This window comes from Choloepus didactylus, chromosome 11, assembly GCF_015220235.1.
Source record: "Choloepus didactylus isolate mChoDid1 chromosome 11, mChoDid1.pri, whole genome shotgun sequence".
NCBI lineage: Eukaryota > Metazoa > Chordata > Mammalia > Pilosa > Megalonychidae > Choloepus > Choloepus didactylus.
In genome coordinates, this window is record NC_051317.1 from 58,245,231 (window position 1) to 58,271,686 (window position 26,456).

Consider the following 26,456-nt stretch of genomic DNA (forward strand, 5'->3'; position numbering starts at 1 on the left):
GCTCTCAGCATGAGCGAGAAATAAACTTTACTTGTGTTCACCACTGAGATTTTGCATTGCTTATCACATCATTGTCTAGCCTACCCTAACTGATACAGCCCTAATCAGACAACATGGATTGCCTTAATGGAATTCTTTTATTGACATCTTACTTTTCTGTACTTTCTCCACAAAGTTGTATACTGTATTATGATGATTTGTGTTTTAATCAATAGTGTTTGTATCGCGTAGAAAATTTGACATGTTTTTGCTATCACAATAGGAGTTGAGTTCCTTTTATACATTTTTTCAAACATCTATTTTTTGTTAGTGGAAATCAAAACCTTTTCAGGTTACCACATCCAGTTGCAAATCAATGTGTTAAGAGGTGCAATGAACTTGGAAGGAATCCCAAGGAGAAAGAAAATGTTCGGTTGAAAAACAATAAGGAAATGAAATTAGAATTATTCAACTTAAAGGACAAAAGGCTAAGGTGATTTCCTGTATTTAAATAGAAAAGTACTATTATTTGGAGAACAGAAAGCAGCTGCGCTTTCACTGAAGCCAGGAATCCAGGAATAAAATCAACCTGTTGGCTGAGGCATTTTCGTTAAAAAATAAAGAAAAAGATATTTTCAGCTTCATTAGTTGTTAAGCACTGGAATGTGTTATCAGAGGAGGTTATAAAGCCTTCTCCAGTGATATTCTAAAGAATGTTGTTAATGTAAGCATAAACCATATATAGAGAATAGGCAAACTTTAGAAGTTCTTTCAACTAATTACATAATAACTGCCTTCGAATAGAGGTAAATTTACCTAACTTAAAAATGCTGTTGATGGCTGGGACCAGTTGAACGAATGTTCACATCGGCTTTAGGAAAACCTAAGTTCTCAATTATCATACAAGACGATGATTATGAGATAACCGATGCTGCACCCTCTTAAGGCCATCATTTTGTAGTCCAGAAAATCCTCAGAACATTCTTTATGGTAGGTGTATTTGAGGTACAATTAGCCAATTCAGTAAAGTGAAACTCAGGAATCCAGTTCAAGTATATGGCATTCTTAACAATTTCCTCATAATATACCTAAATGTCTTTAATCAAGCCACTTTTGTAAAATACCATTATACCGCATGCCAAGTTAGTTATATTTTGCTGTCATCTTCTAACACTTAATATCCATGCTAGCTGCAGTCTACCTTATTGCAGAATTTGACTTGTAATTATTTTCATTCTCCTTGTATTATAGTCCTGTTTTGTTGTGTGTGTGTTTCTTTTTTAATGCACCCATCTCCCTTGCATGGTTGCAATTTCCTTCAATAAAAGGACTCTATATAATCATCTTGATGTCGACCATGACATTTCCACGGTGTTTTGCATATGGTGGGTGACAATCTATGTTTGCTTTCTTAAATAGATGATTCCATAATTTTAGTAAATCCCTTCCCACTCCTCAATTCCACACCCACAGGTATCATCAAGACAGCTTTGCTCAACATGGATCGAGAAAACAGGGAGCAGTACCAAGTCGTGATTCAGGCGAAGGACATGGGCGGCCAAATGGGGGGACTGTCGGGAACCACCACAGTGAACATCACGCTGACGGACGTCAACGACAACCCTCCCCGCTTTCCCCAGAGTAGGAACATTTGTTTGCATGAATTTTTCTAGTGCAGTTTTGTAAAACTCTTAATGTTAAGAATGGCATTTACTTTCCATTGTTGTTGTCAAAGTTAGCGAACCTAGTAAGAACTGGCACTTTGTTTAAAAATGAGATTATGATGAGGCTTGTGTTCAGTAAATGATAATTAGCTGAGCTATTTCTGAGATAGCATTTGTTTTACAGACAACATCATCATTTTATTTTTCCTTATTAAAAAGACTACTATATGCATAAATTGGCTTGTGCAGAACATATGTATACAAGCATGCTCCTGTTTGTTAGGAGAATTTGACTTTATATTTTGTGAATTTAATAGGGCATGTAATCTCTTTTAAATCCTTATAAAGCTTTGCAAGGAGAGGATTTATCATTTTACTGTTTCTAAAAATACAAGTATGGAAATAACAATGTACTTAGCCCATTTGTAAGCATAAGTAGTTTTCTATATTATGGTCTATTGATATATGAAAGTTATTTCTAAAATTATGAACTTTCATGATTAGATAGGAAGGAAGAAAAAATGAAAAAAGCATTCATGAATGGCCACTATTCTAGGCCATTTCACATAGAACAGTCAAGGTTGGAAGTAGTTTTAATACGATTTTTCTTCTAGGAATAATATCTCTTTCTGACCATGGTCTCCTGAGAAAGTTACCTCGATCCTATCTTTCAGGAAAGAATAGCTGGCCATCATTAAATAAAAAGCCCTCTCACTCAGTGATGACATTTTTTAAAAGATGTTCAGCAAATATGGGCTTCTTTTAGAATGGCTATACATATGGATCAACAGGAAATAGTTTTAAGTTTTTTTTAAAAAAAGTGTTTTTTTCCAAAACCATTTACATCAATGGTTGGAAAAATGTAATCAATGAGAGTAGAATAAATTGTGTTTTCCCTATTTTATTTTTTGGCTCAAAGTACATGCTGGCTGGGCCAATCTAAATTGAAACCCACACGTAGTCTCCTTAAGCTAATTTTGCAACATAAGGATGTAAGAAAAATGTGTATCTATTCAATATAGGTTTTCAATTTGTGATATTGATACAAGTACGGGAGAAACCTATGCATAGAAAAAATATTGTAATAAAATTTAAAAGAAGGAATTATTCAAAAGAAAACAAAATGAGGAGCTTCATCACTCAATGCATTTACTTATGTCCCTAACTCTAAAACTAGATCCAGCTCCGCATATGTGTGAAACAATGTCTACTTGGATGCATTCTCCAGACTGCTGTAATTTATTTCCGCTTTTGCTTATTATTAGCAATGGAAGAAAGAACTCCTTTAAAGAATGCCTAGTAATTGGCTTAAAGTCACAGTTGAGGTTAAATGCTTTTCTCTTCTTTCTGTTAGATTACTAATGGGTGGGGGTGGGGGGTTGAAACTTTCTTTGCCTTTCGCTAGTCATTCAATCATGCTCACACTCTCACCATAAACTTTGAAGACTGTTTGCAGGACAAAAAAAGTGTCCCCCATTTGCAAGGAGACAGTTCATGAGATTGAAAAATATTCCTAACAAACATAAAAGTAAAGATACTAGGAGAATAGGGTACCATTAATTATTTTGAGAAACGCAAAATCTTCCTGCATCCCTTATAATGTCTGAAAGAACTGTAGCAAAAACATATTTTTTTATTATGATGGAATCTGACTAGTCTCTTTGACTTGTATCTGTGATGATCAATAGGTACATACCAGTTTAAAACCCCTGAATCTTCTCCACCGGGTACACCAATTGGGAGGATCAAAGCCAGCGACGCTGATGTGGGAGAAAATGCAGAAATTGAATACAGCATCACAGACGGAGAGGGATTGGACATGTTTGATGTCGTCACTGACCAAGAAACTCAGGAAGGGGTTATAACTGTCAAAAAGGTGAAGCTTTTTCTTAAACACCATACAAATGGGCATATTTACTTTTCTCTAATTCCCAAGCTACCAAAGGCAAATTACATCTAACGAGAACATTCTATTAGATTCTTAGCTTTCTAATTATTACTAAAAAACCTGATTGTGATTACATGGAGATCGGCTTTTCGGGGTCCAAACTAATTTTATCCATTCATTAATTCCATACTTTCAATAAATTTTTATTAAGAACCTCCTAAGTAAATAAATAATATAAACAAATGATATACATACAAATATCTAAAGTAAATAAAATAAATGAACAATAAATAGTGTCAGACACTGCTCTAGGTCTGGGGGTGCAGTGGCACCTGCCCCAGGTTGGTCTCTGTCTTCATGGAGTTTCCAGTTTAGGGGAGGAAAGAGATAAGGACACCAGTAAACAGACAAATAAATGTATAACTACATCATGTGATACATGCATTGAAGTTCCAAAAAGAGTAACACAAGCTGCAGTAATCAAGATGAGCCCAAGTAGAGAGGGTATATAAAGACCACATTTGTCAATACTCACAAAAATAAATTGAATATCACACATTTCTATAAACCTCTTTAACTACTTTTTGGACACACAGTAATGATAATTTTTTTATGTTCTGAATTCCTATTTTTCCCCTTCTGTACTTATTCATTATTTACCATAACCGCCCTTCCCCCTCAAAAAATTGTCTAGCACCACAGAGCAGTATACAAAAGTATGGCAAAAATTAAAAACCAAAATATTGTGCTTCAAGGCTAAATGTAGCATTCATGTTGGTTAAATTTTGTATGATTTCACTTTTATCATGTATGGTATAATATTTTCTCTTTCCTGTAGCACACTATGATGTTTGTTGATAAATATATGCAGGTCTGTTGTAAATAAGAATTGTTTTCTGTGAAGCTTTGGATTATGTCTTAATATCTGGAAGCACAATAAAATATGTTTAATTGACACTGAGGCCAATGTTTTATACTATAATGTAATTAGGAAGCCCATTAGTGTACATTAACCGTTTTTAATTTTCTCAGTGTCTTATCAGGTTCAAACTGAAATTTTGCCTAGCAGACAGAATCGCATTCACTAATGTCTTGATTAATTGTGTTTCTAGTGAGCCTTGTCATATTATCATCTAAAACTAAAAGTCAGCAATAACCATTTGAGTTCGCTGTGTCTCCAGAAGCAGAGATACCTTTCCTAAAGACCTTTGACAACAATGATCATTACTCTCTTTGGCAAATAATTAGCCCAATGCCCTTATTGGGATAACATTTGGGATATTTTATCTTCTTATGCAAAAAAAAAAAAATCTTTTATTCTATTATACTGAATGAGGGAAAGGGGATCATGAGACAAACCTGTGGTTCTAGATTCTGGCTGCACATTAGGATCACTGGGGAGTTGTTTAAAAGTAAAGTTCCCATCCCCACCCTAGATATTCTGGTTTCATGGTTTAGAGTTGGGACCAGACATTGGCAAGTTTTAAACACTCCTTAGATGGGTCTAATCAAGGTTGAATGTGAGAACATCTGACATAGAATAATCTACTGCACATTTGCTGCATTGCTCTGGCACAGCCCCTATAATCAAATATAAGGGTTTAAAAACAAACAAACTAAAAGTCTGTAACAGGCTTCCTTTCCTGCCCTATCTAATGCCCTACAACTTAGTCCTTGCTTCAAGTTGAAAGTGGCTGTAGAGTCACCTGCATCAGGGTTGTGTGCCATCTAAATTCTTTTGCAGTCTCCATAATAGTTCCCTTATTGTCTATGTGTGGAAAGAAATGATTACACCTTATCTTTTATGCCTTTGCCCAATTTCACACTATTGTGTAATGATTTCTCTGAGCAACATGATCCCATTCATTTATCAGTGATTTGCACTAAAAATGGTTCATGTCTTGTCTGTGTCTTCCTGTGTCTTGGCTGCTTTAAATATGTCCCTCTCCCCTCCCACCCCCATAAGCTTTTGGACTTTGAAAAGAAGAAAGTGTACAGCCTCAAAGTGGAAGCTACCAATCCTCATATCGAACCCCGTTTTCTCTACCTGGGCCCATTCAAAGATTCAGCCACCATTAGAATCACGGTGGAGGATGTAGACGAGCCTCCTGTCTTCAGCAAAATGGCCTACATCCTTCAAATCAGAGAAGATGCTCAGATAAACACTACGATAGGCTCAGTCACAGCCCAAGATCCAGATGCTGCCAGGAATCCCATCAAGTAAGAACACATCTGTGACATGTCTTTTATAAGCTCCAGTTGATTTGTATTCAGAGATCAGCCTGCAAGTTTGAAAAGTTGAATTTCTTTTTTCCAATCAGTTGTGTTTTCCTGAAAAATATGCTAAACAGCCTCTATACTGTCCTTGCTCACTACATACATATTGTTATAGCAGAAACACAAACCTAAAAAACACAAAGTTAAAAAATAAAATAAAATGAGCTATATGGAGTTTACAGCTTACATAGAGGCAGTATAAGTAAAACAGATGAATGGCCTGGGATTTTTTTTTAAGGTCTTAGATTTGCCAAAGAGTGGTGTGGAGGAAATATCAAAGTTTTTAGCAAACAAGGCACTAGGCTTGAGAATCTATTTTTCAGCGGTGGAAGAACTTTCATGTAACACTTAAAGGCAGAAGTATGTTCCATTTGGGTGCATAATTTTTTGTTTTGCAAACAAGAGCTGTTTCACGATATATGTCTGTGAAATCCTAGGGAAATTAATAGAGCTGAATCAAAATTTATACTATGAAAGTAAGCCCTGTTTTCCCTATGCCTTCCTTACACCTTAGTTGTAAATCATATTGTAATAAGCCTCATTACTCTTTGCAACCAGTGATACTTCAGTATTCTAGAACCTTATCATGAAAACTCTAGAGTCACCCAACCTCCAGCCTTTAGGCAGGAGATTAGTTGGCTAAATGAGAAAATTGCTAAGCCAGAATATCATCATGTAAGTTATTCCCCATAAATGAAGTAAGCAGCTTGAGGAACTTCCAGAACTCTTGTCAGTCAGTCAGTCCACACATAAATTCTGGGCATCTTGCATGTGCCATGTATGTTCTAGGCACTAGGGTTATAGCAAAGTACAGTACGAAGTCCTGAACTCATGGACCACACATTATAATCAGGCAAGCAGATAATGAACACTAAATAGAATATAATATGTCAGGTGTCAATAAATTCTAAGCATAAAATAAAGTGAAGTATGGGAACAAAGAATACCAAGGGTACTATTTTAGATGCCATGGCAGGACTTAGCCTCATTGGTGGGGAGTCAAGCAGAGATTTGAACGAAATGAGGCAGTGAACTTTGCTGATATCTGGGGGCAGAACATTCCAAGAAGAGGGAAAAGCAAGATTAAGGTCCAACATAAGAACATGTGATGAGGCTGGTGCAGCTAGAAGAAAGTGAGCAAAGGGAGATAGTAAGTTATGAAGCAACAGGGAGGTTTGGTGGGGATTTTGAGCATGGCAGCTCATACAGGGGTTTGTAGGCCATGATAAAGACTGGATTCTATTCTGGTTGAAATGAGAAGCCTTTGGAGAGCTTTCAGTAGAAGAGTTACATAATCCAAAAGGACCACACTGGCTGCTGCATGGAGAATATTATTGTGAATAAAAGAATTTGGAGCTGTAAAGCAGTCATTTTCTGACCTTTTCATCATTTTGCCCTTTGGTCAACTGAAACCTTATGACAAGCCTCACATATAAAATGCAAAAATGTCTGGCTTACTTTCAGGGAATAATTGTAAGCCATAGGGAAAATGTAGGCTGTTATTTTATCATTCCACTGGAATATCCATGGATACCTTGAATTGGACTCTGGTCAGCCCAAAGTGGCAAAATGTGAGCTCCATGGATATCAAGTGTACTTCCAAATACATTTAGTATTATTAATAAGGAAAATGAATGGTGGCTTTCATTGTATGGCACAAATAGCTTTAAGTACTTTCAAAACTATTCTCTCTATCGAGTTTGTTCTAATTGCATAAGGAAATAATCTCAGCAAGTCAGTGTCAACTCTAATTCTTAAGCATTCATTCTGGAAATTTATAAATATGAGCACTTGGATACTTTTTTGATCATTTGACTTGTTTTTAAATAGAAGAAGTAATGTCTTCTGGGAATTTAGCCTATATTTCTACATTAATATTAATTTCTAATAAAGAATACCATTTTTACTGACCGAATTTTTTTTTTAATGAAAGGAAGCAGTTAGCTAATCAGAATGGTTTGGACTATCAGCTAATTTTGAAGTTTTTTCTGCCAGCCTTCCCTTCATACATACTGATTTGAGATATTAATATAGATTTACGGATAGAAGTAGACATAGCTATATTGATATATAAGTGTATATTTCAGTAATGCATTTTGTAGGATAAAATTGATTCTCCCCTTAGAAAAGTACATCCATACACAGTATTTGTTTCTTCAAGAAATAATTATTGGATGACTAAGTGCCAAACAATGTGGTAGATGCTCAATTAATACTAAGAGAATTCTTATCCCAAACATTGATTTATCATCATGCAGGCACAAATCTTTAATTTTTTAATCACATAAAATAATTTTCTTTCAGTAACTTTAGCACAAATGCCTTTTGATTTCCATGCAGAATCTCATAAAATGTCACTATCAATAAATGATGGAAAATTCTCCTGCAAACACACCTCCTTTCCTGACCCACAGATCTTCCTCATTTGAGGAAATATCAGAAGACAAATTATTGAATTACAAAATACATAAAAGTCCTAGAAAAAAAGACAGTACCTAGCAGAATGATCTGCTAATTATGATGAGATTGATCATGTTCCTTATCTGTGATGTCTACTACAATTAATGTGACTGGATGGTAGATATGCTTGAAATAAATTGCCATTACTTTGGAAAGATCAAGAAAGAACAAACAAACAAGGCTTAATATGCACTTTCCTAAGCACTGTAGGCCCATTAGAGTTTCTACTAATTTTTAAATCTCCTAATTAAAGGGGAAAAATGCAATTTTGGTTTTTCCTAAATAGTTGCTTTCTCTTTTAAATCAAAAGCCACCTTCAAACAAAGTTCCTCACTCTTTGTCCCATATTTCAGAGTTTGGTGGGAAAATATGATTATGTGTAAAACTTAAAACTGTAGCAGAAGGAAAAGAGCCAAAAAACAAGAAAAGACTACTGCTGTATATAATTGTAACAGATTATAAAGGCATGTCTTAAGTTTGATGTTTTTCATGAGGGAAAAAAATGTGTTTGTAGATAATTATTGAATTTCTTATAAAGTCTGTAATACTGAGGTTTCCCTTTGATAATCAATGTATGCTTTAAGTATTTATCATTCTCAAATTAAAAAGAAAGAATAATGGTCAAGTAAGTTGTTGCCTAAATTCTTAATAAATGTGGATTTATGACATAAATGGAGTAAGCAGTAACTATTTCATCTATTTCAACCATTTCAATAATAAAAATCTCAGGTTTATATAAATTGAAACTAAAATTCAAACCTAACTTGATATATCCTTTGTGAACTTCATTAATGTTCTTTAAAGTCACCTGAAATAATTGAACAACTGTGATTTAGGCCCTCACTAAATGACAAAAATAAATTCTATGAAGATAAAATGTATTGTTTATTGTAATTCACTACTTATATTTTAAATCAAAATAATTCATTGAAATAGAATCTTGGACATGGTACTCTATTGCAAGTTAGTAACAAGGGTTTATTTTTCTTAAAGCATTCAAAGTAATTCCACATGTATATGATTAGTTAGGTCATTGAATTAAATTGTAGTTTTATTCAGTCTACATTTTTAGAGCTCCTACCATGATGTAAATTTTGAGAATCCTGCTGACATGGGCAATTTTTTGTTCCTAATAGCCTTAACATACCAACTTTCTTCTGGGTTTTCTTTTAATGCCTCCTGCCCCAAAAAACAGTGTGCATACATACACATACTTTTCCCCCTAGGTAGCTATTCCAATAACTAGCAATGAATTTATAAATAAAATAACATTTCTCCAAATATGGTAGTCTCCCAACAATTTTAGTGTTGAAAGCTCTCCTTTGATTTCTGTGATGCCACTCTGGGTTTTCTTTGAATTTCTTGAAACTTCCCTTCCTAAATGTTTATTGAGTTCCTATTCTATTGTAGGCACTGTTCTAGTCCTTATGGATTTCTATTCTCACATTAGTCCTTTAAATGATCTGCCCTTAGTGTTTTTCTCCCTTTCCAGGCAGTTCAGTGGGAAATCTAGGTTGCCAGTCCTACAGCTTTATCTTGAGCTTCATACTGGAGCTTCAGACTTCCTCCTGGACTTAACTAAGTCACCTCTGTCTCAAATATCAAAAATGGAACTTATGATTTTCCTCAATCTTGGGTCCAAATCCTGTTGTCGCTCCTCTTCTATCAGTTGGTGATAGCATTGTCCATCCATTCTCCTCCATGCAACTACAGTGACCCTTGGTAAACATTATTTAGATAGGGACACTCCCCTGCTTAAAACCCTTCAGTAGATGTACACTGCACTTAAAATAAATCCCAACTCTTTACTGTGGCCAGCCCATCCTTCTACAATCTGGACTTTGGGTGCCTCCCTAATCTCCTCTCCAATCTCCATCTCCTGCCACGCTAACCTCAACACATTAGCCATCTTTACATTCCTCTAGCATAACTCTTATAATAGAAAAATGGCAATACCCTACTAATACACACATGCATGCACACACACGTTAGAGTTCTGAGGTTCTAAACACTTGAGTTAAAATGCAACAGTTACTATGTAAATTGATCCAAATTACATATAAAAAAGAAACTTTAGTGGTGATTCTCAAAATCTTGTAACTTCTCTGGGGGGTTTACCACTAAGACCTAATTGTAAAGAACCAATTTCTCAGAATATTTTGCTCAATGTTGTTATGGTTATGCAAATATGCACTACAGGTAGAAAAAAAAATCATGTAAGAGGTATTCTGTGAATAGTTTTAGGATATGAGAATAGCAAATACATAAAAAACTTTTCTAAATTCTCCTCTGCATTTTCAGGTATTCTGTCGATCGACACACAGATATGGACAGAATATTCAACATTGATTCTGGAAATGGTTCAATTTTTACATCGAAACTTCTTGACCGAGAAACGCTGTTGTGGCACAATATTACGGTGATAGCAACAGAGATCAGTAAGTCCGACCTAATTCCACTGCTGTCCCTGATGGATGGAGTCGGAGTCCCAGCAAGGACTCGTGAAGCTTGGCTGAAGCTCATCACCATGCACTGATGATTCCACTCGACACGTGTTGAGGGAAAGAGCCCTGCAATGATTTGCAGTAATGTTTCTTCTAGACATGTGTTGGCTCATTTATAAATGGAGAGGCAACTGCAGAAGCTCTGCAGTTTGGAAATAATACAATGGGAATGCAATCTCAAATGAGCTTGAAAGGGTACTTGGATTTGATCCCAAAAACCTTATAAATAAGAACATTACAGAAACAGCTAAAAAAAATGGACTCACAAACATGTTAGAAATTGTGTGTATGTTGGGGGGAATCAAGAATGTTTTAAAACATAGACATTGTTTAGAAATTTTTTGAATATTCATCCTCCAGATTTCTACAGAATTTCTTTAGGGTTGAAATTTTTAGGTCTGAAAGACGCAAATTTCCACTTTTTCATGGTAAATGAAAGTAAGCAATAGAAATCACCAAGTGATGAATGAACTGTTTAGAATGAGTTACTATAGCAGCTTCATTGAAACGTAAGGCAAAGCGAACTAGTGCCAAAAGATTCCTTAATTTAAAATTATTACACTCAATGAAAATTGTGTAATGTGAACATGGAGTATAGACCTAAGTACATAAAAGAAATACAATCTCTAAAATAATATCTAAAAGTTAAAAGCAAGCTCATTTTGAGTTCATGTTTTTAATTTTAAAAGTCCTAAACATTTTTAGCTCATTTGGGTATCTACTTTGAAATATTCCACATCAGACAGTATATTTCAGTTGTATTCTTTGCCAGCATAACCCATGAGATTTGAAGTGGCCAAACGATATTGAGTGGAATAATAAATAACCAATATGGGCAAAGTGAAGCATTGATTTTTTATAGTGCTAAGGAGACCGCATTATAATTTTTTTAGGTAGGAATTTGCTCTTCTGAATTTATGTCAATGGACAGATGTGGATACAAATGACACAGTACACTTAAGACTTTAAAGTTACAAAATTATTTCCCACTGAAAAAGGCTATTTTTTATAGCATGATGAAATGTGAGTGTTTTTGTGTGTCTGTATGTGTAGGATCTCATTCCAATTTATTTTTACTGAAGACATCATTCCATAAGTATTGTAAGCTTTGTGCCTAAAAATTTCTGTTTTTAAGATTTAATGTTTCTATGACACATTCAAAAGCGTTAATAATAAAGGCCTTTTACAAGTTCATCTTCTGCAGCTCTGATTTTGGAAGAATAGTATAAGTACAATTTTAGATGCAAGAGATTTTAGGAATATAATTGTCTAAACTTCTTAATTATGTTCAATGAAAGAGAATCCAAGGGCTTCTATGGAACCAGCTCACTCCCACTCTAGGGCCTTGGCAGTTGCTGTTTCCTCTACCTGGGGAGCCAGAAATATTCAAATGGCTTAATCCTTCTCTTCATTCATACCTCTACACAAAGGACATCTCATCGGAGAAGGAATCCCCAGTCATCCCACTTAAAACAGCACCTCCATCTCTCTCTATCCCCTTCTCTGTTTAATTTCTCCATTCCACTTACCATCTGACACAATATATTCCAAGTGTATACAGTTTGTCTATGTCCATTAGAATAAAGCTCCGGGTATCAGGAGCTTTGCTATGTTCCCTGTGTGTCCCAGCACCCTCAACAGCGCCTGGCCCATATTAGACATTGGATGCTCACTAAATATCTATGGAGTGAGCAAATGAATGAACATAAGAAGTGAATGAGCAGAACTGGGGTAAGAGATTCCATCCCCTGGTTTCTAGATCAGGAATCTGTCTTGCACACTACCCTGGAGACTTCATTTAGCTCATATCTTCAAACATCAATTCTGCTCTATCACTACTCAGTATAAACAGCCTGGGTTTCAGAGTCAGTTTGAATCCAGGCTCCACGCTTTACTAGCTCTGTGAACTTGAGCAAATCACTTAACTTCTCTGTGCATCAGTTTCCTCATTTATAAAATGGGGCAATAAAAATGTTTACCTCAGAAGTTTGTAAGGATTAAATGAGATAACATAGCACAATGCTTAGCATGATGTCTAGCTCTTGTTCAGCACTCAAGCTAAAAAACTAAGACCTATAGCAATCCTTTGGTATTCTGGAGGTTCATTCACACACAAACACATAAGCACCACCTTCTTTTTGCCCATGATTTTCCATCTACCTACACCCTTCACTTCCTTTAAAATCTGCCTCTAAAATGTCTTTCCTGGATAGCTTCTTTTTTTTTTAATTTTTTGTTAACCTAAGTTTATTATGCAGTTGTACTGTATCAACACCAGTAGCTTCTCTCCTGGGTATTTCGGTCAGGTGTATCTTAACTCCCAAAGTACCAAACAACCTCATTCTACTTTTTCATGATCACACTGGTGTTTAGTGCCCTGTGATACAGCAGCCTTGGGGAATTTGTGCATGAATGAGAAAGAAAGAAGTGAGTGGAGTCTAAAGGGGATTGGTGATCAACAAATGAACGCATAGTCCTCTCTCTTTGGCATGTTGCAGATAATCCAAAGCAAAGCAGCCGAGTACCTCTATATATTAAAGTTCTAGATGTCAATGACAATGCCCCAGAATTTGCTGAATTCTATGAAACCTTTGTTTGTGAAAAAGCAAAGGCAGATCAGGTGAGTTTCTTAAGAAAATACATTCAAATGTAGAATGTCAGATAAATTTAGATCTAATAATTAAGTTGATACACAGAGCTGAGGGCTAGTGCTGAATTATCTATGAAGTGAATGCTAAGGAAATCAATAGTATAAACAAGAACCAGGATGAATGTTTAACTTGCAAAAGAGAATAAACAGTTTTTAAGAACTTGGAACTTCATTGTCTGAAAGACTGACACTGACTGCAAGTCAGTCTTAAGTTTTCATTGAAATAGATTAGTCACAGCTTTATTGGGAAAAGCTTTATTGGTGAAAAGATAGCTTTAATTACCACTATACTTGAAAGTAATAACTAGCACATATTTTACAATTGCCTATAATCTGTATCTTCACTTATTTGCATTACCTATCTATATGAATAATACAACTCCATGAATTTTTTTTACTATTTTACACATTTGTCTTTGCTGCCAGTGATATAAAAATTAGGTTACAGTTTGTCACAATGGAAGTACCTCATTAAAGTACACGTTAAAGTGGGAAGCTTAAGTTACTGCATTTCAAATACTCATTTTCTTACGTTTTTGAAAGTTGATAGCTTATGTATAGGCCAGGACTGCATTTCTCAACAGGTTGTCCAAAGTGTGCCTCCATTTTCAGTTGCACTGTCGTCATAGATTATTGATATGTTATAGCTTTGTATCACTCCTAGGGCACTGCTTTTCATCCATGGGAGATTTTGTCCTCCGGGGGACATTGGCAATGTCTGGAGCCATTTTCAATTGTCACAACTAGGAGGGAGCTCCTGGTATCTAGTGGGTAGAGGCCAAGGATGCTGCTAAACATCCTACAATGCATGGGACAGCCCCCACAACAAAGAATTATCCCCTGCTTTAAGGCTTTCTAACCTACCAGTTCTTCAAATAAAGTGGATTCATTGGTGTTTTTTTAAAGACTATTGTTTTTTTAATTAAAATAAAAAATCATTTAGTCAAGAAATTTACTGCAAAACTGTGAGAAACACTTTTGAGTTAGCAAAATTTTACAGCAGCTTTATGGTTTTTATTTTAGTTGATTCAGACCCTACGTGCCATTGACAAGGATGACCCTTACAGCGGGCACCAATTCTCCTTCTCTTTGGCCCCTGAAGCAGCCAGTGGCTCAAACTTCACCATTCAAGACAACAAAGGTAAATGAGCCCAAGTTACCTTCTGTATCAGTATCTCTATATTTATATCTCTGTATCCATCGTCTCTCTTTTCCCAACACAATTGGCACGACACGTTGCAGTATCCACATACATTCACCACTTTGCTTTCCGGTTCCAGACAACACCGCAGGAATCTTAACACGGAAAAATGGCTATAATAGACATGAGATGAGCACCTACCTCCTGCCTGTGGTTATTTCAGACAACGACTACCCAGTCCAAAGCAGCACTGGGACAGTGACGGTCCGAGTCTGTGCCTGTGACCACCACGGGAACATGCAGTCCTGCACGGCCGAGGCCCTCATCCACCCCACGGGCCTGAGCACGGGGGCTCTGATAGCCATCCTTCTGTGCATCGTGATCCTACTAGGTAAACTGGTTCTCCCTGCCTCCCATCTCCCCATGGTGAGGGGCGCACACTGTTACTGTGACACTGTACATTTATCCGCCTCCCCCATTCAGGCATACAGCCTGATCTAGGTGAGTAGAGACTGTGTATGCTATCCGACCATGAACTACTTTTTGCTTGAATGACTTTGGAGACTGAACAGATGTGAAACTTGCCCATGTCTTTGTCTACCTGGGGAATCATTCTCTTTTGTCAATCAGACCAGGAATGAATTTCAAGGGGATGTGAGGGTGATATATGTGCCCTTTGTGTTTCATTTGTTGTTTAATATTTAACCTGGCAAAATGTTGTTAAATTTTAAAGAGTGAACATCATCTAGCACGGAGCCCTTTCGACAGAGGTGAAGTTTAAAGATAATCGGAGAAGTAGAAAGAGGAGTATGATGACTTTTCCTCTCTCTCTCTCTCTCATACAGGAAAATAAACACTAAGAAATTTTCTTTAACCCAGCAAATTTATTATGATCTACCCATTTAAATGACTGCCTTATTTACATTGACCTCTGGTTGCCACGTATATAACTTCTATTATTTCTCAGGCTCTCGGTAATATCTATCCTCTGCGACAAAAGAAATAAATCTGGGACCCACAAGAAATAAATTAATAATAGAGGAAATCAAGGTCCAATGATGATTCAAGTGAAATTTTTCTTCCCAAGTAACTTAAGCTCACAAGCCAAGCTCCAATTGCTAAGAAGCCCTGTCCATGACTCCTCATGAAATAAGAAATCAAATGTTAGCTATCGCAATCCTTCCAAAAATAAAAGCAAGATTGGAAAAGCTTATCTACCAATGAAATTTAAGAAAATAGAAACATAAAAAATGTAAGGAGCCAGAGTTAACCTGGATTACATGGGGAGGGGGGTGAAGACATAACGGCTTTGAGGAGAGTAAATGAGGTCCTACATCTCTCCAAGAACTGAGTGCCTAAGGGATCCCTGCTGAAGAGCTTCCAGATCAGCTCTGCTAATTAAAGCAGAAGCCTCAAAACTCAACCACAGAACTGTGATTTTCTTTGTCAACTAAGATTTGGGGAAAATATTTTTAAGCTATGAGGATAAATAAAACTGACAGTGTGCAAAGACAAATCAGTGTTTCTAATGGTGTGAGTCTGTAAAAATTATTTTGGAAGAAAAGGATATGAACATTCTTTTTGCTCAAAAAGGCTAATTTTAGAAGCCCTGGATTGGCGGGGCTGTTCTCAGGTAGGATTCCGTGGGCTCTCATGGCATTCTGCTTCTTCTCTTTCCTCACCATCGCCCCATTCCTCCTCCTCCTTTTCTTCTTTCCAACTAATTCACTTCATCTGCCCTTTTCATTTCCCTCCTCCAGTGAATTCACTGTCTCCTCAGCACTCCTAATTTGCCCCACTGCCTCCCACATTTTGTCTCATCTCTTCTGAATTCTGTACCTAATAAAAAAGGAGATAAATGAGATTTAACCTTTACTAGGCTCACACTGTGGGCTAGACGTCACACAAGGGGCTTTATAAATGTTTTTCTCATTCCTCAGAATCATCTGGTATATATTCATCTGCGTTTTAAATGTGAAAACTGAGGCTACAGAATGTCAAATCATAGAGCCAATATATCATATACTACATATGTGGTAGAACTAAGTTCCAAACCTGTGTCTTCTGCCCCCAGAAGCTTGGTGCTTCCACACTGCAACTTACCTCCCTTGTGAGCTTATGGAATGTGGGGCAATTTCCAGGCTGAAAGAGAACCCAAACTCAAAAGGGACAATCAGAGGAAGGGCAAACCTGAGAGTTTTTTTAAAAAAGAAAAGCCACATTGATATAGGAGAAAATCTGGAATCAAGAAAATGGATCATATGATATCTGGTATTTCACAAAAGGAAACAACACTAAAAACAATGACCACATCTCTTGTCTCTATGGTGCTGTTTTAGTTTCCTGGCTGCTAAAGCAAATATCATACAATGGGTTGGCTTAACACAGGGATTTATTGACTCATAGTTTCAGCAACTAGAAGGCTTGGTTCCTCTAGGGGATCGGTTTCTTCTGGCTGGCTGGCAATCCTTGGGGTTCCTTGTCTTTTCTGTCACATGACAATACACATCCTTTCTCTTCCAGGTCCCATCAACCTCCAGCTTCTGGGTTCTCCCTGTGGCTTCCCTCTCTCTGTGTCCAATTTCCTTTGCACATAAGGACTTCAGCCATATTGGATTAAGGCCCAGTTTGGGCACACCTTCACTAATAACCTCTTCAAAGGTCCTGTTTACAAATGGGTTCACAAATGGATTGGAACCTAAACAGGCCTTTTATGGGGGGCATGATTTAATCCCCAAAAGGTGCCTCAGAGTTTATATAAAACTTTCACATTAACTCATTCTTGAAGACACTGGACACTGTATTGTTATTTCTCTATATAGAAATATAGAATGGTCAAATCACTTAAATTAGCATAGGTCTTCTGATCTTCAATGCCATGCTACCTTCTAGAAATATGATGACATTTGAGCACCAATTTGTCCAGGTTCTTCCCCTCCCCCTCTGGGGGGGCTGCATTATCCGTAAGAGCACCTCATCAGAGAATTACTTTCTCAAATGGTTTTCCTCTATGTGCTTAGAAATCATGTTTTCAGTTTATAAAAGTTAGCATTCAGAAAGATCTCCCTTCTAGACAATTGTATTCTCAAGAAATTCTGTTCAGATTTTCCTGGGGCTAAATAAGAAAAGATGCAGGTACTTTAAGCTGTGGAAGAATTAAAAAGTGAATAAATGTCTTCAAATTACTGTGCCCTCTCTTTCCAGACAATTGTGTTTTCAAGAAATCACTTCAGACATGCAGAGGACTAAAATAATAGACATAGGTCATTTAAGCTGTGGAAGAATTAGAACGTGACAAATGCCCACTATCTTGCCTTAAATTACTGAAGGAACTGTATATATCAGGGTTAAATCACTTGAGAGCAAGATGACTTGATTCTGTCAGCTAATCCCAAAGGTCGCCCTTAGTTACAACCATCTGTTTTGTGACTCCATGTCACTGGTCACACTGGAAACCAAAGGGAAGGATATACCATAGGTGTCCTTCTGCCCCCACACTGGTCACCTAGGAAAGGTGAAAGGCTTACACCAAGAGCCTGATGAGTTGTCATCCCCCCTTCTGGTCCAGCCACAGAGTCCCCCTGGCTATTCTTCAAACACTCCAGACACACTCCCACCCCAGAGCTTTCCTCTAGCTCTTTCCTCTGCCCTGACGCTCTCTGACAGATAGCTCCTTGGATAAGTCCTCACGTCTTTGCTCAAATGTCACTTCCTCAGTGATGCAACCTACCCCTAAAAACATACACAATCCCCCAAACATGCACAGAAGCCCTTCCTGTCCTCCTTACTCTGCTCTACCTTTTCTTGTTTACATAGCATTTATCAGCTTCCAATAATTAATTATTATACCTACTGTTTATTTTTTCTGTGTCCATTTCTCCTGATTCTATTAGAACAGGGCTTACCTTTTTTTTTTTTTTTGGTTGATAAATCTCAAGCACAGAGCAAGCACTCAAATACTTATTGAATGAATGAATATCCCAAATGAATACGACAACTGAGGCATCAAAATACTCTGGCAGCAAAAGAGAGTGTGTAAAATTACATAACCACACAAGTGAAAATGGCAAGATTGCGTTTCCTTTAGAAATGTTCTATAATGCAAACCTACATCAAAGCATGGGCTTTTTAGTCTGATGGACCTGGACTGGAATTGCTTGTCCATGTGACATCTCTAAAACCTGACTTTTCTCTTATGCAAAATGAGGTTATAATAATGGTGTTTATTTTGTAGAGTTATTAGCATAATAAAATGAGGTTTGCTATATAAAGCGCTTGGCACAGGTATGGCACAAGGAAGTTCCAACAGATACAATAAATTATTACTTTTAATACCATTAATGCCTGAAATTTCAATATACGGACACATGGGTGTGCATATATCCATTATTACATAGGTAGACATACAAACCCACTGAAAAGCCCTTATTCTTTTAATTCCTATTGTAATAATCCAATTTTCATAGTTCATAAAAATTGAACCATGCTATGGGTGAGAGAGTTAAGAGACATAATTGGTACTTCCTCTACAAACCTATTTAAGCACTGCATTTTGTTGCCTGGGTGGGCTGCTTTCTCTCTGAGATGTCACTGTTTTATTCCACCACCCATAAGTCCATTCGTAAATACCTTTCCCCACAGGGAGCCAGCTGTGTCCCACCTAAGTATAAAGAAACAAGGAGAGCCATTTAAATACAATTCTTTCTTTGCCCCTAATTTGAGTCCGAAGGGAAAATCAGAAGAATGAACATTCTGGGTAATGAAGTTATAGAAAATGAACTTTTGAAAGATAAACACTTCAATGTGTTTATTCTGTTTTACTCAAATAGAAGTAATTTGGCACCTGTCCCCTTCAAATTAGCTGATCTTGAGGTCCCAAATGGTTTTTTGAATTATATCTGGGTCTCTCCAGGTATTACCAGTAATAATACTCCTTTCTTTATAGAAAAGTATGCAAACATTCAAATGTCTACTTTGGGTTTGAAACTAATTTTACACTTTTCTCAAGGGAAAAAAAGGCATAGTGCAAAAGTTATTTTAGATGCGTAGTTATGCAAACCTTTCAACACGTCCCTGAAGGTGCCAGCCTTGTCCTTATACTCGCTTTCTGAGCATTGTAGGTGTTCGGCATAATTTGCACTCTTATTGCAGTACTTTCACTGTGGCTGAGCTCTTTAAAAAAAAAAAAAAAAAAAAAAAAAAAAAAGTGTTTTCCTTACCTTTAAACTAGTTTGCCATTTCACAGCAAAAAGGAACTACTGACAAAATCTGAAGGTGTTTTATCCTCTACTAAAATGTAACCTTCTTTCAAATATTTACTCCATTTTGGGCTTTCTGGTTCGATCGTGCATGGAGGCAAGTACATCTTTCAGGAAATTAAATTCAAGTCTGCAGTTTTCTAGGGAACTTTTAAAACTCCACATTGGAGCGCAGTGTTTTTTCCTGACATTAATTGGGAGGCAAATTAACTTTCCCTTCCCTTTCTGTTTTGTCTCCACTTCCAGTGACAGTGGTGCTGTTTGCAGCTCTGAGGCGGCAGCGGAAAAAAGAACCTTTGATCATTTCCAAAGACGACATCAGAGACAACATCGTCAGCTACAACGATGAAGGTGGTGGAGAGGAGGACACCCAGGCCTTTGACATCGGCACGCTGAGGAATCCTGAAGCCATGGAGGACAACAAGTTACGCAGGGACATTGTGCCCGAAGCCCTTTTCCTGCCGCGGCGGACTCCAACAGCTGGCGACAACACTGATGTCAGAGATTTCATTAACCAAAGGTTGAAGGAAAACGACACGGACCCCACTGCTCCGCCGTACGACTCCTTGGCCACCTACGCGTACGAAGGCGCTGGCTCGGTGGCCGATTCCCTGAGCTCGCTGGAGTCGGTGACCACGGATGGAGATCAGGAGTACGATTACCTTAGTGACTGGGGCCCTCGGTTCAAAAAGCTCGCGGATATGTACGGAGGGGTGGACAGTGACAAAGACTCTTAATCCGTTGCCTTTTTCATTTTCCGGTACCACACTGAAAGAGCTGTGAAGTGGCAATTTCTTTATATTTATGCGCTACTCTGTGAAGGGTTTCTCTGTTCTGCCCCTTCCAAAAGTCAATGGCTGCAGTCTGTGTGGATCAAATGTTAGAGACTTGTTTTCTAGTACACTTTTATGAGCTTCCAAGGGGCAAATCTTTATTTTCTAGTGCATCCAGTTTACCAAGTCAGTCCAACAGGCACCGTGCTAAAGGAGAGGATAAGGAGCAGAGATTTCACCTGTTTCCACTGACCTAGTCTCTTTACTACATTTCACTGAGTCAGGCCAGACGGCAGCCCTAACTGTGCATTTCACATGCTAATGGGGTAAGAAATTGTGCTTTAATGGTAAAAATATAATTCTAGCGAAAGAGATGAGGAAGGAACAACTGTGATATTGTTCCTGATATATCAGCTGACAAGGAAACAATAAAACTAAATATGGGTGTGTATTTCTATCACAAACGAACTACAAATGGCATTTGCCCATCCTGTTTGTTGTTCAAGAATCTTTCTGGCACCAACTATTATTCAAAATATTGAATCCACCAGTGGATTCTCAATCCTCTTCACGAATGGAAGCAAATTAAACTGTAGCATTCAAAAACAACAGCAACAATTTAGTGAGACTTCATTCCTTGCCAATTGTTCACAATTTGCTGTACATCAGATATGTGAAAGGGTTCCCTTGCACCATATAAGGGGGAGACAGGAAATGGCTAATAATGTTAAGGAAGGAAATATTTAGCATATTTAAAGTTTTGGTCACCACATAGATCACTTGAAATTATTTCAGCCTTCAGTAGGCTAAAAAGGAATAAGTCCAATTGTTTAAAAAGTCCCTGAATGAATTTTTCTAAGACAAATTTTACCTCCTTGCTTGTAGTTTTGGTCAGTATTATTCTTATATACTTGAAAGTAGCAATTTGAAGTACAATAATTCATATTCGTCAGATACTTTGTACAGAATTATTGTGAATGAGTAAAGTTAGATTAAATAAAGCTCAAATCCTGCTCTTGGAGTTTGATGGAGAGATAAAAGCCAGCCTCATTTAAATCTAATACCCCATCCTTCATGTCTGGGAACATCTATATATTTATATAACATGATAGATATAGATGGATGACACTGGGATTGCAGTGAAAATCTACATATTACATGTTTGGAAGTAGCTTACAAAAGGAAAACTTGAATCCCTTCAACAAAAGTGGTTAAGATCATAATTAAAATGATAGTTGACTTTCAAAAGCATTCATATTTTTCCATTGTTTTTAACTTTGTTTCCTTGGCAACCCTGCCATCTTTGTCATTGAACTAGTGATAAAGTAATGGTCTCAAACTACAACAGAAAAGTAATGTAAAATCCATCCAATCTATTATTTTTCTAATTATGCAATTAGCATCATGGTCAGTTATTATCCAAAGGACCTAACAGAACTGAACTAATCCTTTTGGCAGGTTCAAATCATTTATTTTATAAGGCTTTTCTAATGATTGTTATCATTAGAATCTTACATTGTTCAGTGATCAGAAATTTCCAAAGGTATTGTAATGAAAACATCCTTTTTTTAAAAAAAAAAACTTTAAAAGCCAACTGTGTATATATATTATGTACTTAAGAATACGCTGACTTCATTTGTTAGTATTAAGAATTTATTTTCAATTAACGTTAATTTTCTACAGATAACCTTAGTGCATTTCCATTTGAGGATAATGTCACATCAGCACATATTTCCTATTTGGAAACACACTGTTTTGTTAAATTTTAAAATAGGCATATTATCTAGGAAGTAAAGACAGGAACTTTAAAACAAAAGAAACGTATTGTTTTTAGTTACCCATTTTATTCCTTATGTTTCCTGAATGGTTTCCCATTTTGTAATAGACTGCCCTGTACACTAAGAAGGTTTTCATTTTGGGGTTATTTCCTGCTTATAGGGTGTTCTTATTTTAGTTCACACACACGTACACACACACACACACACACACACACACACACACACACACACACACAGAAGAATGCAAACAAAATGCTACAAGAGGGCTTCACTGTAATGAATCAATATATATCATAGTCACAGGTAAGCTTTGAAAAAAAGATAACTTAGTAGAGTTAAAGTAATAAGAATTAGTTATATATAGGAATAGAACAGCATCTTAATCACATGATTAACTATAAAATTAGAGCTCTCTGTCCTTATGTGTCATGTCATTGTAACAAATTGAACCAAGATAGCTCTGTTTAAGAAAAAAAAAGGCATCCTGGAAAGGTTTCCTTTTGAGTTTTTGGCATTAATTCGAATTTCTGACGGTTGACAATGGCTGCTTCCAAATATTTAAGGATAAGTTTACTTTCTCCTTATTAATGAAAGTACGTTATACCAGAGAAGAATATTTGAGCTGTGATTAGTAGGGTATTTTATCCCACTTGGAAAATGCCACATTGTATTCGGAACAGGTTACTATGACTAACTAAAATTATGTAAAATTTAGATGCCCTGATTTGCTGAACTTTGCTTTGAAATGTCCATTTCAGTGGGATTAATAATGTTTACTATATTACCACAAAAGCTGATGATGAAGTTACTTTTCTAAGAAATTGATAATTTTTGAGACTCAGGATGAATATTTAGTACTAAGGTCCTGCAAAGTAACAAATTTCAATGATATTTTCCTACAATTAAGACTCTTTGATGTCTTCAAAACAAATAAGAGCCACAGTTTCATCCTCCTGCAAGAGTCTCACTTCCTTCCCAACAAGATATCAGCTCTAACACCATTCCTTTGTAGATTTTTTTCCCTTTATTTTTGTAAGTGCTAGAACCCAGACCAAGATAGCTGAATGATTGCTGGAGAAAAACTAGTTTTCTGCTCAATTGTCACACTGTCTCTTTCCTGATATTAGATGTTACTGATGAGGAAGATGGAAGAAGACTGGGAAAAAGTAACATTTTACTATTTGCCTTAAGTGCTGAAAAACAAAAATTTATTAAATATAAGCAGATTGCTTTGGTGGGCTGTTTCAAGGACTTGGAGACCTTTCTGACTATTTCTGTTGCCCTCTATTCAAAATGGAAAATTTTCTTCAAACTGCAAAGATGTTCCCAAGAATAAGCTGAAAATTTAAAAACTTTCAGCCTTTGACCAGAAGTTTAAAGCGCCTTCACTTCATGACTACTTTCTGTTGAAAGACCTGAAAACATTTGCACCCAAATAAGTAAATAACTCTAATGAGAGGGAAGTAAAGATAGTTCCATAGAATCATAAGAAAGGGAGTCTGGGCATAGCAAATGTATGTGGAGTTTTTTTTTTCCTAGAAATTTCCTAGCTTCTCTATACAGTTGAGTAAAGGGAGGTTCAGATCCAAAATGACTCCATTTTCAGACAGAACAAAACCTGGCAATTCAATTTTAACTCAGTATTTTTAAAAATATGGCTTAGTTTTCATTATCAGCTCCCAAAAAGTTGTGTAAAAAGTTTTTTAAAACTAAATCTCTATCTTAGAAGAATCCAAATATTATGGATACAAGTTAACTTTAGAATGTTTCCTTTACTTACATACTACTGAAGTACATAAAATTTAGATGCCCTGATTTGCTGAGCTTTGCTTTGAAATGTCTGTTTCAGTGGAATTAATAATGTATAAACTTTGAATTGGGCACTCCTTGATTCTGTATATTTGAGGCCCATAAAAATCCTATGCAGGGGAAAGGAAAGGACAGAACTGATCCCTAAGAGTAAATTAAATGTTTAAATCGGATACTCTATCAGCTACATTCATTTTCCCCAGGACCAGTAAAAATTCTTTTACCCTGGTCAGTAGATATGAAGTGGTGGAATTACTTTGGAAGAACTCTACAAAGTCATGATCCCTACTATTTTTAAAGGTATCCTCTGAAAAGGATCATTTCGTGTAATTTTATTTTTATGTTTTTATCTAGAAGACATCTTTTTTGAGTTGTGATATTGTGGCAGGGGATTAAAAAATCCAAGCAGTGCATTGTGTTTAAATTAACACTACGATTTGACCTTCTTTATCAGATTATAAGAGTAGATAGACTTACCACTTGGTGAATTGGTCTCAGGAAGATGTACTATTTCGTAAGCTCTAACAAGCAGCTTTCTTTTCCAGAGAATGTAGAATTACAGCTTGGTCTCCTTAAAAAAATTCAGGGACTATTATGGCTGCAGCATTTTTAATCTCCCTTTGGCATATTTATGGAATAATTTTCTTAAAGGGGTAATTCTCTACTAAAAATAAAATGCCAGACCCCAACCATATTTAACATGGAGAGCAATATCCTCTTAGAAAGGAAATACGTTGACTTACACACTTGTTCAACAACAATGAAGAAATAGCTCATTTTTAAAGCCAGAAGTTTATGGTCTCTGCATCATCAATTTAATTTAAGCATTGCTGAAACAATCTTTAATCTACTCCCTATTTTGTAATACCTTATTTATTTAGGATTTTCATTTTTTAATTTGGGGGTGGGGATGTTAGCCCAACAGAGCCAGTAGGAAGATGAAAGACCTGAAAGGAGGTCAAATGCAAAGTAAGACTATTACCCACTGTATTTCAGACAGGACTGAGGCACTTAGCCAGAGAGCCACTGGGTTATTAGATTAATTTCAAAAGAGCTTTTACAAGTTGCTTAATTTCGTTTTTTTTTTTTAAACCCATGGACCACAAACTCAAATCTCTCCTCAAATGGGGTTAATTTGACAGATGAGGCCTGGACCAGCGTTGCGGAAAAAGCATTCCACTATAATGCAATCTTGGCCTTACCTTGTGAGACCACACTATTTATGTAAATATGTCTGGAGGCACCTTCTGCAAGGTTTTAGTTTTCTATGATCTATTAGTTTAGTGGTTATTAAAGAATCAAATGTATAGAATTACTAGGCATTCTGGGAGAATGCTGTGTAGCAAACGTAAAATTGATGTGCTCAAAAGAAGCATTGGAATGCTTCAAGCCCACTCTACTATTTTGTTTGTGATTCTTTTCATTGCTTTGAAAGTAAACTGCATAAGAATAGGCCTTATAAAAAATGCTATGTGCGTCTTCAGTAGTAACAAGCTAAGGCAATTTGGCATTCTCCTGCTGTGATTTGTGATTTTTAAACCCAGAAAATAAAGTTTGGGTATTGATTGTTTTTAATTAAAAGTACTCCCAAGTATAAATTGAAACTGCTGCCACACTTGAAGTTTCAGTGGCTGGAGTGCTCAATTCATGTCGTTTTTCTCAGTAACATTCATGTCTTTAGCAACAGGAACAACTGATGGAAACAGTCGTTGCTCAGCATTCATCAACATATCTAGTTAGGCAGATTTTCATAACTTCACAGTTTACATCAGAAAGTTTTCTGTATTAAAGAACAGGGTTGAGACAATTACCTTGTAGCTCAGTGTTGCCCGGACCTTTTGTTGCAGTCAGATGGCAAATATGTACTCCTTGAAATGGTTTCTTTTCTTCCGTTTTGTTTCCTTAGACTTTCAAATTTGAAAAGAATGCAATTTAAAAAGTGATTTTTCACAAAGAGTAAATATGCCTTTTGCAAATCAATTTTTGTAACAAGTTATTTATACGATATTACTTAATAAACTGTTTTTTTCTAACTTGCTTTTTTTTCCCCCAATTCTCTAAAACTAGTATTTGTAATTACAGAGACAAACAAATGTACCTGCTGATGCACATTTTATCTTTCCAGATCTGCTGTTTTAACCTCTCAGATAGCTAAAAGGCGACTTGCTATATAATAATTAGCTTGTAAACTGTAGATTCTCCCAGCCAGCAGTATATAACATTGGCACTGCCCTGCAGGCTTCTTACTGCTGGGACATCAAGAATTATATTGCTA

The 26,456-nt window shown here is 36.5% G+C and overlaps 1 protein-coding gene across 3 annotated transcripts in view; it reads left to right on the top strand.

The window, feature by feature from the left end:
• CDH6 (cadherin 6) overlaps positions 1-26,214 on the top strand; it is a 132,250-nt gene extending 106,036 nt beyond the window's left edge. For all 3 annotated transcript variants that reach the window (XM_037798906.1, XM_037798907.1, XM_037798908.1), the window contains 8 exons: positions 1,453-1,620; positions 3,332-3,519; positions 5,498-5,751; positions 10,570-10,706; positions 13,271-13,392; positions 14,446-14,563; positions 14,703-14,954; positions 20,068-26,214. In XM_037798906.1, coding sequence (XP_037654834.1) covers positions 1,453-1,620; positions 3,332-3,519; positions 5,498-5,751; positions 10,570-10,706; positions 13,271-13,392; positions 14,446-14,563; positions 14,703-14,954; positions 20,068-20,558 — 1,730 coding nt within the window. In that variant the 3' untranslated portion in view covers positions 20,559-26,214. The remainder of the gene's footprint in view (positions 1-1,452; positions 1,621-3,331; positions 3,520-5,497; positions 5,752-10,569; positions 10,707-13,270; positions 13,393-14,445; positions 14,564-14,702; positions 14,955-20,067) is intronic.
• Positions 26,215-26,456: the final 242 nt, after the last annotated feature.